This window comes from Helicoverpa armigera, chromosome 20 (genome assembly GCF_030705265.1).
Source record: "Helicoverpa armigera isolate CAAS_96S chromosome 20, ASM3070526v1, whole genome shotgun sequence".
NCBI lineage: Eukaryota > Metazoa > Arthropoda > Insecta > Lepidoptera > Noctuidae > Helicoverpa > Helicoverpa armigera.
The window spans coordinates 2,823,823-2,838,132 of NC_087139.1; the positions used below are offsets into that span (position 1 = coordinate 2,823,823).

Consider the following 14,310-nt stretch of genomic DNA (forward strand, 5'->3'; position numbering starts at 1 on the left):
ATTTACCTGTCCCGTAGCGGCCTTATACTTGGCCTTCAGGTCCAACAAGGCCTTGACCGCCTCATCGACTTTAGCCTTGTCAGCCTTAGCAGCCTTCAGCGACCTCACTAGATCTCCTTGCTTCGTGATCTGATCATTCAGTGAGGCTGCGTCGTTGGAAGCAGCTGGTGCTGCAGCAGCTGGCTGTTTGGCTGCCGACGCTGGTGCTGGTTTGGGCTGTAACAAAAAAAAATATAGTTATAACAAAGCTCTTCGAGACTGGTGGACTCGGTTGAAAGGTCGAGAAGTGTGGAAGCAAGATGGGGAGGCCGCTAAAAATAATAATAAACAAGGCTTTTAAGTAATGTATGTGTGGGATGTGAAACGTTTCCGCGTCGCGAGGTAATTACTAGGCACAGCCAGATAAAACTAGACTAGGTATTTGTGTACTAATTAAATCGGTTCAGTTGTTTTGGCGTGAAATCCGGACAGCAAAGTTAGGTACTTTCGTATTCATAATATTAGTAAGGTTTATAAATATAAAATTAGTACAATTTATATTATTACTGGAGTACACCATGTTCCTAAATCATGTTGAAACGTATTTTATTTACAACTTTGTGTTGAATGAGCAAAGTGATTACTGCGACGAGTGCAGGTTCAATCCACGTTCAGTAAAATAAATTAAACAAAGCTATAGCTGACAATGTAAGAGATTCCTAATACCAGTGAGTCAATAAAAAAGTATTGTTTCCAGTTGAATTATTTGCTTTTACACACCCATTCAAAAATATCGAACTGTTACTAGGCCGACCCCGTTAGTCTTTTTCAAAAAAAGAAAAGACTATCTTCTGCAAAATATTCTTCTGAAGTAATTTCGGCGCCACGTATGGGAATTTACAAAGTTATTTAAGTAATTAAAAACTGTAGGCACAATTTCAAGCCGAAGAAAGAATGCCTAAGTCAAAAATGTTACCTATATTCCTCAGATAGAAGTAATCACATACATTAAAACACCACAGCCATCGCCATATGATTTCAAAGTCCCCGTATGTTAGTCATAAGTGGTCACACATACAACACTTGACCTAAATTCTAATAAACAAATGAACACAGCCAACCAATCACAACACTTAACAAAGATATAGGTCAGTAACTCGTCTTAGTATAAATAAAAAAAAAAACAATAGGACTACATAAAAAATATGGTCAACATATGCACCTCCAACTTAATACTGATGGTTTAAAAGAACAACGTGAGTCGACATACTTTCTAAAAAATTGCGACGTCACGACTGAATCGCTTATTCGCTTTACATTGCGCGTTTACTGCAAAAGAAGTGTAGGAATATGAATGGTAACCAGCAATGTATAATAAGTTTTGAGGAAGAGTTGTTTCGTACGTTACGTTTTTTTTGTACGCCTTTTAGCGTGGCAAAAGGGAATGTATCAACTCTTGAGTGTTGTGTTCCGCAGCTTTACATAAGTTGATTTTAACGCTATGTAATATTGATAAGAAATAAGTTAAAGTTATATGTATTATTTAATACTGATCTCATTTTATTCTGATTATTAGACACAATTTATTGAATTATGTAGGTACAGAAAATATTCATCTGTAACATCTTCAAGCAAAAATACTTCTTCTTTTTTAAGCTGTAGGTAGGTAATAGTGACAAAGCGGTATTTGTGATTTAGGTCGCAAGTTTGATTCCTGTCCCGCACGACGAAAAAATACTCTTTTCATTTGTGTAGGCATACGATTACAGAATATGATGCTTATTTAAAAATAAAACTCAACAAAAGACGATCAAATGACATGACAAAACACAAAAATGTTTGCAATGAAATTATTGAGAAATCATGTCGATGAACTTTGAACAGAAATGCACAAATGCATTTTACCTACAACGTTAAGTATATTTTTCTGAATTAAGGCCATTTCAATTAACACATAGCATAAAGTGATTTTTTTACGTGGGTTAGGTACGCTTAAAACACGTTTTAGTTCAGGATGCGGACGAAGTCGCGGGCAATATCTAGAAGACAGGTAAGTAAGTATTTCAGGCCCTTATTTATTTGAGGTATACCAAAAACTTTTATATGAATACTAACACGCAGTTTTCCCGCGGTCCCGTGGGAACTACTGCCGTACCGGGATAAAATATAACCTATCTTACTTCGGAAGTGTGTAGCTATCCAACTTTCTTGTAGGTATAGAATACCGCTAATCGTACCAGCCAATTAAAAACAGACGTTAAAAGTAATTAAAATACAATAGGTAAGAAAATAATACTTTTTCCTTACTTCTAAACAGTCTAAAAATGCCAATCTTTAAAGCATAACACGACTAACAATATAAAACACATCTGGTAATCATTTACATAGAAGTCGCCACGAACTACCCTTAAAACAATTGAAAACGGGCCATAAATAAATTCCTTTGTGCAAAAAGAGGCGGGGAGAGGGTAGGGACAAAAAAAACTTATTCAGTTTCAGTTTGTTTTAGAACACGTTAGGAGAAGGTTGACGTATTTTTTATTTGTGTTCAAAATCAGTGCTCAAGCAAAAACCTTATTTTTTTCTTGTTTAAACAAGAATATGAACCCATTTGTGAAAAAAAGTCTCGCCAAGATTATTGTAGTGTGTAATTGACCCCCTTCTGAAGATTTAGGTGAATATCCGATTTCATTATATTGTTCAGGCTGAATTGTGCAATCTAATCCAACTAGGTAGATACTTACCTACTTACTATTTTCCTAAACAACCGTTAACCGACTTCGAAAAAGGCAGTTCTCAATGGGGTGTTTTTTTAAATGTAGATTAGAATAAAATTATAAAACAGAATAGGTATAAACCAATTGCAAGAATTAGGTTCCTCCGAACGCGGGTGAAACCGCGCGAAACAGCTAAGAAGGTAATTTACAACATTAGTGGGATTGTAACAATACCTACTCATTACCTACATAAGCATTTCATTATTTCAGTGGCATTCAATAAAATGCACCGTTAACATAATTCAATATCTACCTAATTTAAAGAGGTTAATTAAAAATGTGCTGTGTATATTGTTCAATCAGTAAAAATTATGGTGGCCGTATATCTATCTATACTAATATTATAAAGAGGAAAACTTTGTTTGTTTGGTTGAAAAACTACTAGACCGATTTTAAATATTCTTTCACCATTAGAAAGCCATATTATCTGCGACTTCTGCGAGTAACATAGGCTATATTTTATCCCGGTACGGGCAGTAGCTCCCACGGGACGCGGGTGAAACCGCGGGAAAACGGCTAGTATAATTTTAAAGATATAGGTAGTTGCTCAGTTCATTTCTAATTATGTGAGCATAATTATTTATTACAATGTTACTGTACAACCAATACGTAACGTAACAAAACACACATTATTATGCTCAAAAATAAATCACAACATTTTCAAATCCCGTGCTTTATTAATTCACTCAACCGAGTCCCGGTCATTCGCTATCGGTCATTCGTTTGCATTTTGACATTTCGTTGCGTTCCATATCTCACTCAAATCAATCTCAAACAAATACGTCAGTCGCTGGTTTCGCGCGCTCGGCTCGCCCGCTCGGCGCCTTGCGCATTTTAGGTTAGGTTTTTAACATCCCTTAAAAAAGAAATCCCAAATAAAAACTATCTTTAATCCAGTTGATAAAGTGAACAAATATTAATATAGTCTTCAAATAAGTATACGAGAATATTGTAATAGCTGCTATATCTTCTATCAAACACTAACTTCTTGCATTGGCCGAATGTAAACAAAGAAAAAAGCTGAAAAAACAATTAGTGTCATAAAAAGTGTCAATTGAATAGTTTATTAGAAAATTGGAGATTTTCTAATACGAATATTTCATGTCTTATTGGTAAATAATGTGGAGGAGGGAGTCTTATTTCTCACAGTACGTAAGCCCTAATATAGTAATTGTGCCAACTGTGTCTTTCGGCCCCCCTGTGGCAAATGTTAAAGCCAGCGACCCCATTACAAACCCACCTAATTGTGAACAAACAAATCCAAAGGATTGTAACAGTAGCCTTGTGTCGGAGGAAACGATTTTGTGCAAAGATAACGTGACATCTGTTGATATGAACCCCAGACCGAAAGCTATTGAGAGTACCAGGGCTTCAGATAATGTAAGTAGCTTAACAAAATTCACATGTTTACAAGCCAGTTGAACATTGGGTACCTATTATATTGTTTCGTCGTGTTCGCCGCGTCCGTCAACGTGCTTACTCGCGCGGAAGCTCATCTTTCAGTGTCGCATTTGTTAATTACAATCGTATGTAAAACATCTATTATACTTAAATATAATTAGTAGGTGCCTAAGCTGGGTAAGTACTTATACAATAATTGGGTCAGTGCGTCATCTTAATTGAATGTTTTTTCACGGTTAACCTGTAGCAATACAAAATCAACCAGGTAAGTACCTACTTGCATTATAGAAGCTATAGGTACTCAATAGTTACATGTCTATGTTTGCCTGTCTGTCTAGCTGGTAGCTGTCTAGGGTCGCAGGGTGTGTCGAAAGTCTATCAAAAATTATGTAGGCAGGTACATCGAATAAACGTGGGTAGGTTTTCTGACAAAGCCTCATTCATTTAGGTTTGTATACTAAACAGTAAAATGTAAATATTTAGACTAAGAAGTATTTATCAGTGGTTTGCATTTATATTTATTTATTTATTCGACTTACACGGCTTTAACAGCCTACGATATACATTACAGAATACCTTTTATACAGAAGTTACCCTACCTTCTAGATCTGTTATTTTAAAAAGCTACGCCATAGGTAATAATAAAAATATATAGTTTCTTATTTCTATTAAAATGATAATGATTAGCCAATGGTCGAATTAGGATAGAAAAAAAAACAAATAAAATAAGAAAAAGAACTGCAAAAGTGAGTAAGGGATTTTTTTTACATGCTTTAACGATAAAACGGCTATACCGATTGAGATGAAATCTGGAATTGTGAATAGAGATATTATGTCTGCCTATGCATGGGTAACTTGTACTAAGAACTCGCAGTGTGTGTTTGGGTATAGGTAATAGGAAAAAAGGGAAACTACGCATGCTTTCTACGATTTGTCTGAAAAAGACCTAAGCTTATTGTAAAGTTCGCGTATTGTTATCGGCACGGATATTGAGCTCTGACCTTCACCTGCGCAGAAACGATTTATTGGTTTATTGCCTTATGTGTATAGTGCGCAAAGCGATCCCCACTCTTCCGCCGAGAGCTCAATATCCGTGCCGATAACTATAAAACTTTTTCGTACCTATCTACATATCTACTTTTAGGTAAGGTGCATGGACACATGTGCGTACGTATGCTCACGGAACGACATCGAGTTTTGCGAAAACTATTCCTGAAGTTGATTACAAATATCTGATATCAAGTTCGCATTGCTCAGATGCTTTATGAGTACGCAATAGTAGGTGTATTGAAAATAATATGCACTACAGCCTGTTTTTTTAGGATTCGGTACCCAAAGGGTAAAATGGGACCAATAACTTAGACTTCGCTGTTCGACTGTCCGTCCGTCCGTCCGTCTGTCACTGCTATAACAACAGAAACTCAAACTAGAATGAGATAAATATGTTAGGTTATTGTATATAATATAAAAAATAGTGTATGGGGCTCCCATACAATTTTTTTGCACGTTTTATTAAGGACAATGGTGAAAAACTGCATGCCCGAGTCTGAGCCGCACTTGAGCGGTTTTTTATTTATATTGGCTGATGCGACTTTATGTTGTACCTTATACCTTATCTATGCCAGATCTACTCTTTTGACAGTAATATTTTTTTTTAACATTCCCTCTGCTAAATAATACGAAAGTTCTTAAAGCCTGCCAAAGTATACTGTAAGATTTTCCTGAAAAAGACAATTTTGCGCAACCTCGGTTCTGGAAAAATTCTTATTCATTTTAGAGCTACAAGTAATTTCATTAATGGTTGTCTTTTGAGCGTTTATAAAAATTCCAGACCAGTGTTCTGTTTGACACTAAGAATGGCTACCTATATTATTTGCTTATTAGGTATCAACATAAATTATTATTGTGAATGTAAACCGAAGCATATATTGTGAACATATATTGCGCAGCGTGCAACTAATTTGATTAATGTTTCTATTAAATCTTGCAATGGGAAATGTATTTTTAGTGTTTACCTGCAGTAGTTATGAAGGGTTAATTTTATGCCAAAAATTGTTATTACTTTTTCTTATTCGTTAATTGCATTTAATATTGACTATTTTGTTGCAATTGAACCGATAGCAGGATTGTTCATATTATTATAAAGAATTGTTAACATTTTAAGATTCTGTACCTCAAAATAATAAAAATGAATGCGCTACAAACTGAGGTTCAACGGTTCAGAACCTCAGTTTGTAGCGCATTTATTTTACGAAAATATCTATCTGCAGATCCAGATCTCGCCAGTTAGAATACCAAGACAAAAATCTCCAGAAGTTCCATCATATCATACGAGTCCAAGACTCAAAGAGTTCACAACAGCTCAATATAAGTCACGGAATAGATTAGTCGATTTTACAGGATTCAACAGACTGAAATGGGACCGAGGGCATCTCTCGTCCGAATATAGAGATTCAAGACGAAGAGATACTTACTACGAATCAGATACAATGATGAGTGACAGGGAAACTGATTACCGAAAGAGTTCAGAAAAATATACTACTAAATCGCTCAAAATGATAGATAAAGAACCAACAAAAAGGGTAAAGCCTTCAAGTATTCAGAGTAAAAGGAAAGTTGAAAACATTGCAAAAAGTGATGAAATCGAATCTGATATGACGGAGAAAATGAAAAAATGTTTCAAAGAACTTTGGAAACGGAACCTCGAGAAGTTAAAAGCAAAATCTGCAAAAGAGAAACGTGAAAAGCTGAAACGCAGTAAAGAGCATTCGAAGACTCTCAAACCAGAACCCGTTCGCAGTAAGTCACATCTCGAAGGTGTTACAAAAAATACTACCTCAAAAAACATTAGAAATAAGATATTAGATAAATCAAAGAAAAAACATGACTTGGAAAGAAGTAGGTCTGAAGAATTCAAAAAGTCGAGAAGCGAAACTAATGCTACCCGTACAGCAGACTCAAAAGACAGTAAAATATATTTAAGTCCAATTTCTATGAAAAGGTATCAAGATTTTCAGGAATTTATTCGTCAGAATGATAATAATGACGATGAAAACAAAAATAAAACTAAGCACGATGAAAAAAAGAAACCAGACCGGGTTTATAAAAAGAAAATAAGTACGAAATCTTGTGAAACTATTACAAAGACGAAATCAGATACTAAAACAAAGGTGATTGAACGTAAAGAAGTCGTTAAGAAAGAAACCACGAAAAAGGAGCGTCACACTGAAATTACCAGCACTAGCCAGAATAAAATTGATAGAGTAAAACCGATCAAAAGCGTTGTTCAAACAAACAATCTATCGCAAAAAAGGTTTGCTAACGTGGAAGAAGATCTCAGATTTAGACTTTCTCGTAAAAGATCAAAAAGCGATTATGAGACAAGTTCCACTCAACAATCTGGAGACACTAAAAATGATCAAGAAAAGGAGAAAATAAGACTGAACCAAGACGCTAAGGCTGATTCGAAAATATCAAAAGTAGATAAACCTAAGAAAAAGAAGGTGAAATTAATAATAATTAATATAGAATGTCCAGATTCCGATGACTCTGAGGATCGAAATTCCAGTGAGTCACCTCAGGATTTAAGTTTCCTTGACGACATAAACGTAGATGAGATCGTTGATTCATTAAATGATGGCCAAATACAAGCAGAGCAAAACGTCAACGAACAAAGTTCGGCAGCTAACGCAATGTTACTTATAGAAGACAAGACAAATGAATATGATCATAAAAACGAATTCATTGAAGGAACAGCGGTAGAAAGCGTGGACATTGATGATAAAGAGGAAATTATTGAAATAAAGGAAGACGAAAGGTCTTATGAAGAAGTTATTTCAATCGATTCAGATTCTAATTCAAAAGATGGAGATTTATTTGTTAAGAACGGGTAAGAAGCAGCCTATAAAACATGCACTTAAAATGGAAATTTATTTGTGTTATTAATGATTTTTATTTTCAGATCTAGTGCCAAGAAAAACCTCCAGGAAGAACAAGTGATGAAAACTAGCTCACATATAAATAAAAATATTAAACAAAGGTCAAGTAAAATAACCAAATCAACTATAAAACGGTTCCAAGTAGACGTCCATCAAAATGTGGATAAAAGCAACGAAACCAAAACCAGTGTTTCGGAGGTGATAACAATCGAGGACGATAATATAGATTCTGGAAATACTTCAACGGCAAATAATTCAAAAGATTTTGAATCCAATAAAAGTGAATCCAAAGTCGATCAAATATTGCAACTACTAACAAGATCTACTAAAAGAAGGCTAACTACAGAAATAACAAACAAGTCTCAAAGCAGCGCCAGCACAAGTGGCATCAAAAAATCTAAATCAGATGCAAATCGAGAAAATATGACCGCGCGAAATCATTCGGAAAGCAAAGTCGATAACAATGATATACTAAGTTCATCGCAAAAGGCTTCTACACAAACAAAAATTGATCAACTAGAAGGTACCGTTAACGTTGTTACCAACATTAATGATGTAACAGCACAACAAGTATCGTCTTCCGCTAAAAATATAAAACCCGAAAATATCCAGGTATGTAATTCTAGCGATCCAGTTGAAGCATCTCTTGAAAATATGTTCAATGGCAAGAAAAGAAAAGCTAGTGAGAATCAAATATCAAACGAATCTAATAATACATCGGTTGAGAAGGTAAAGGATAATTTGTATAAATCCAACGAGAGCGTGGAAACATCCCTTTCAAAGATGTTCAGTGACAATAAACAAGTAGACCTCATTAATAAGGTCATCGAAGAACCAAAATTGACAGAAAAATATATGAAGAAAGAAGCTTCTGATAACGCTGACCAAATGCTTGACCTAAATGCTAACATACGAGAAGAACAAATAAACGCAGAACACCCAGAAATAATACCAAAAACAGCAGAAAATAATACCGTACAAAAGTCTACAACAGCGTCAAATTCCGATCCATTATCGCAGAATAATGATAGTAAAACTACTAGAAAAGCAGTAATACAATTTCCAAAATCTCTAGCAAGTGAAAATAAAAGGGGAGTCCACAATGCGGGTACAGAACACAACTTGAGCCAATCTGCTGAAAACCTTAATAAGGCTAAATGTAATATGCATTTAAAAACACTTAAAGAACCCCAAAGAACTCCAACCAAAGGAAATGAAATTAAGACCAAACCTGTTGTAAGACCACCAGAAAATAATAACAAAAACACTGGAAAACTTATACAAAATGATAAAAATGTTGTACAAAAGACATCTACCCCGCAAATGGTAAAACAACATAGCCAAAATCGAAGTAACAAGCCTAAAGAATTAGCAAAACTGAAGGAATCAGTAAAAAACCCGCATGATGTATCATCTAAAAGTTGTGGGAAGGCTATAGCTAAAATAGACATTAAAGCTTCGGATAAGAGGGAGAAAATTAAAAGTAATACAACAGAAAATGTGCCAACGTCAAATCAACAAATATCTGCGAACGATCGCGGTATAAAAGATAAAGGGCTAACTAGCACGAATAAAAAATCCACCAACATAATAGTGAATCTTTTACAAAAACCAATAAATAAAGAATTAAAAAATACTAACAATCAATGTGAGAAAAAGGAACCTTCCAACATCAAAGATGCACAAGCGAAAAACAAATCAGAAACAAATGTTACTAATAAGCCTGAACACTTACAAAAAAAGACAACCGGTACTAATAAACCTGTTGAAAAAACAGCTAATGCAACAAAGAAGATTAATTTAGCTGAAAACCCCTCTGTTAAATCATGTGTGAGCAGGGAATCAGAATCAAATAACTCACATTCTACTGTCAATAAAGCCGTTGCTTCCTCAAACAGTAACAAACAGGACACTAAAAAGAAAATTGAACCCAAAGAAACTGATACTAAAGTCAAAGATAGTGCACCACTGAAAGTTCAAAAGCAAGACGAAGTCAAAAATGATATTCAGCCTAAAAACGCCAATACTGCAAATGAAGAATTGTCGAAAAAGGATAATACGAATAAAGAAATCCCGTCAGGCACAAATTCCAAAAAGAAAATTGAACCCAAAAAAACTGATACTAAAGCCAAAGATAGTGCTCCACTGAAAGTTCAAAAGCAAGACGAAGTTAAAAATGATATTCAGCCCAAAAATGCCAATACTACAAATGAAGAATTGTTGAAAAACGATAATACGAATAAAGAAATCCCGTCAGGCACAAAGTCTGCCATTGTCGGAAAAACAAATAATGATCAAATCACTAAAACAAGAGTTGCAATTGCAGATAGCAAAAATAAATCATTAGAAAATGATAAAAACGACAGTCAAAAGCCGAGCGCGGGTAATAATTTATCAAAAGCAAATAGTACCGCAATTAAAGTCCCTAATAAAACTAGTGAAGTTATTAAACGTAGCGAAAATGTGCCTAATTCGAATAAAAAAGAAGAAGCGAAGGTAAATACTACTGCAGAGGCCAAACAGAAAAAAGATGATATAGGAAAGAAACTCGCAAAAAAAGCTGATAATCTATTTAAAAAGAGAGCAGAAACTGCACTGTGCCAAAACTTAAATACTCGAACTGAGCTGTTACATACGATTCAGAACGGAAGATTCTCCGCAATACACAAGTGCAGCGATACTAATGGTAACATTTACGCCCTTAAAGTTATGAGGTACGCACATTTCTGTTTACAACTAACTTACTTATGCGTGATTGCTATTTTTTTATCCATCAAGAATTCATTTAATATATAATTGAGATCATCGTTAATTATCGCATCGCACACAAGGAAACTTTGTTTTAACAGTTTTTTTTTCACAGGGAACCATTTCACAATATTGGACCAGAAATTGAATATATGTTATTTGGACTGCAAGCACACTGTCCCATGGATATACCTGTTGTGCATTTAATCTGCACCTTTGAAGTGATGAATCAGTATTGTTTGCTAACCGAGTTTTATCCCAAAAACCTTGTCCAAGCACTCCAGGAGAACCAACGAGGCTTTAATATTAATTTAGTACAAATTTTGTCCAAGCAGTTAGTTGACGCTGTGAATATATTGACCGTCAACAATATCGTACATGCGGGTAAATATGTCCTACTCTGAGATAAAACTTACTTTTAAGAATATATTCTAATTGTTGCAATCTTCATTTCCAGACATAAAACCAGGACATATTCTGCTAAACAGTTCAAATGACAAACTAAAACTGTGTGGCTTCGATAGATCCGGTTACTACGATAGTATTAAAATTTATCCGAGCACAGGGACCTGTAGTTATCGGGCCCCTGAGATCATTCTAGGCTTTCCAGAATACCAAAGAATTGACGTATGGTCGACAGCATTAATTATGTTTAAGATGGCGACGAATACTGACCTGTTTTCCGGAATATACAATAACGAGATAATATACCAACATTTATGCACGCTAGGCAGCTTCGACTGCGGAATGGTTGAGGAATCAAAATTCAAACATCGTTTCTTTGACAAGACAAGTTTCAAGCTGAGAACCGGCCCTGCATATGATGTAAGATTTTTTATTATATTTTGATATTACTATCAAATGTCATGATTTCTTTTACTTTACTTTTGATTAAACACGCACAAAAACGTTCACCTTTCTAATATTAGTGCGATATTTGTTCCAGGACATGGTGTTGATCCATATTTTCCAAGAAAGCGACAGGCTGCGCCAACAATTGTTCTCGACGTACGTTAGGGATTGGGAGCAAAGCTGCACTTGGTGGCAGATGACCAACGACCTGGATAAAGTGGAAAGTCTTCACGCACTGTTGGCACAAATGTTGGAGCTGGACCCGAGGCACAGATTGCCAATACAATTTGTTGCCGTCAGCGAATTCCTTAACAACTTCTCATCAAGAAACTTTTAAGTATCAGAAAACTGCTCAATCGATAATGCAGCTATTGTTTTTTTTTTTTTTTTATGTCAGTTCCTAATAATGTTAAGTTAGTATTTAAGTTGATTGTTATATTTTCGTAAGAGTCGCACGAAATGGTCAAACAAATCATAGTTATTATTTAAGTTGTTTTTTTCTTACTTCCAAACTAGATTGTATTTTTTTTTTGTTTAAGTACCTCATATTATAATGAAAAGTGTTTTTCATTATATTATGAGTTCAAACAAATCATAGTTATTTTTTTTTCTTACTTCCAAAGTAGATTGTATTTTTTTCTGTTTACCTCATTATAATTAAAGTTTTAAAAAAATCAAGTGTTTAATAATGATTTCTAGTCCTGTCCAACAAATATTTTGTATATGTCACCGTAAGATTACAAACATCGTTAGATTACAATCTATCTCGAGAGATTGTAAACTGTCGAATTATTGTAAACCGTAACACCTGATTGCAATTTAACGCATTATTTTTCGCTATATTATAATCTATCGATGAGAAATTGTCAAATTGTCAACTGTCCGAAAGCTCTCCCTGATTGGTCAGTCTTTTTGTAAGATCGAGAGCGATGTAGAGCGGTCAAATTGTCAACTGGCGTAGAACGGAATGCATCTTGCGCGCTGATTGGTAGAACGTCAAAAAAGACAATGTTCTTTGTAGTACATATATATCGATGGTTCTTTGCAACTCCCGGTGTCACAGCTCTTTGACGTGCAAAAATAAGTGACGGTTTAATTTTTTATAAAATCAAAAATTGTACTTAATTTTTAAGACTCAAATTACACACAATTAAAAATTGTATTAAAAATTGAAGTTAGTGACGAAAACGAATCGCTGCAAAACCGACTCCACGTAGTCTTGTCTGCCCTACCCCTAGAGTGCAATTCGCGTAGGCGCGGAGGGGCGAGGCGGCCTGCGAGCTGAGGCGCAGGTAGTATCAGCGCTCGCCGCCGCGGCTGAGGCTGGCCGGCGGAGCCGGCCAGCAAGCCGAAGCTGCGGTGGTGAGCGTGAAAACCATCTGCGACGATAAGCTCGCATGGGACCGCCGGAGCCCCGCAGCGCCGGAGCCGTGACAGAAGTTATGCTTGCTGCATGTTGCATGCTTACTTCCATGCTGGGTCAATTAATATGGGATGTGTTATATTTTAAACAAAAAACTCAGTAGGTACGAGTTAAAAAATTAGAAGGTAAATAAATATTTTTATGATGTCATTTAATAGTATTTAAGAAGTTTACTGTTGGAATGCATGCTACAAATTTAGATGCAAAAAAATAACCATCATGCTGAGTTGTATTTAGAGTGCGCTTTATTAATTGTGGCTGACTTAGTAATTTAGAAGGCAACATACATTTTTGGGGGCGAATAATGATATTAAAAAGAAGCCTGTTTAATTAGCACCCCTTTTATTTTATTTTTAAATATTAGTTTGTATTTGAAGACAAAATACCTAACTGTATTTTTATACGAGTTATTTTTATATAAATTTAATACTTGAAGAATTTTTGAAGAGCATTTATTTTATTTAACTGACACCTCTATTTCATTCCTAACTCTACGGGAACTCCATGGGAACAGAACGGCTGGTCGTGATTGGTCGATCTTACAAAAAGACTGACCAATCAGAGAAAGCTTTCGGACAGTTGACAATTTGACAATTTCTCATCGATAGATTATAATATAGCGAAAAATAATGCGTTAAATTGCAATCAGATGTTACGGTTCACAATAATTCGACAGTTTACAATCTCTCGAGATAGATTGTAATCTAACGATGTTTGTAATCTTACGGTAACATATACATTGCAACTGCTTAATAATAGGTCAAAGACATTTTGCTTTTGGAAGGTAGTATGATCAACATTATAGTGCTAGCTACTAGAGAGACAGATTGGAACATGTAGCTTATTAACAAAATCAAAGGATGGAGTCTATGAACTTGCCCAAACTGGTTTCATTAATAAAATGAAATTCAGATAGAACCTACCATGTACATATTATTTAAAATGAGAAATTACTGACAAAAAAAATGAGTTTAAAATGAGAACATATTGACTACCAAACTAAACATTTCCGCTCACAATTATTGTCATATACAATTAATTGTAAACAGAAATATTTGAGCACGTATGCTGACACATCATGCGCTTGCCCTGCATTATTAAAAAAGTAAAACTGGCCATATAAAATATCTAGAAGTCACGATTGACACGAATCTCAATTTCCGTAAACACATTGCTTTATAATTATGCACAA

General features: G+C 35.0%; 2 protein-coding genes across 3 annotated transcripts in view; one reads left to right on the forward strand and one right to left on the reverse strand.

The window, feature by feature from the left end:
• The window catches only part of LOC110382137 (bifunctional glutamate/proline--tRNA ligase), a 33,945-nt gene that overhangs the window by 10,892 nt on the left and 8,743 nt on the right, over positions 1–14,310 (reverse strand). For both annotated transcript variants that reach the window (XM_064039941.1, XM_064039940.1), the window contains exon 14: positions 7–216. In XM_064039941.1, coding sequence (XP_063896011.1) covers positions 7–216 — 210 coding nt within the window. The remainder of the gene's footprint in view (positions 1–6; positions 217–14,310) is intronic.
• On the forward strand, positions 3,549–12,234 carry LOC110382138 (biorientation of chromosomes in cell division protein 1-like 1). The gene is made up of 6 exons (XM_064039939.1): positions 3,549–4,136; positions 6,428–8,046; positions 8,119–10,809; positions 10,959–11,227; positions 11,301–11,668; positions 11,790–12,234. Exons 1-6 carry the CDS (start codon positions 3,876–3,878, stop codon positions 12,030–12,032), a joined length of 5,451 nt encoding a protein of 1,816 aa, XP_063896009.1. The 5' UTR covers positions 3,549–3,875; the 3' UTR covers positions 12,033–12,234.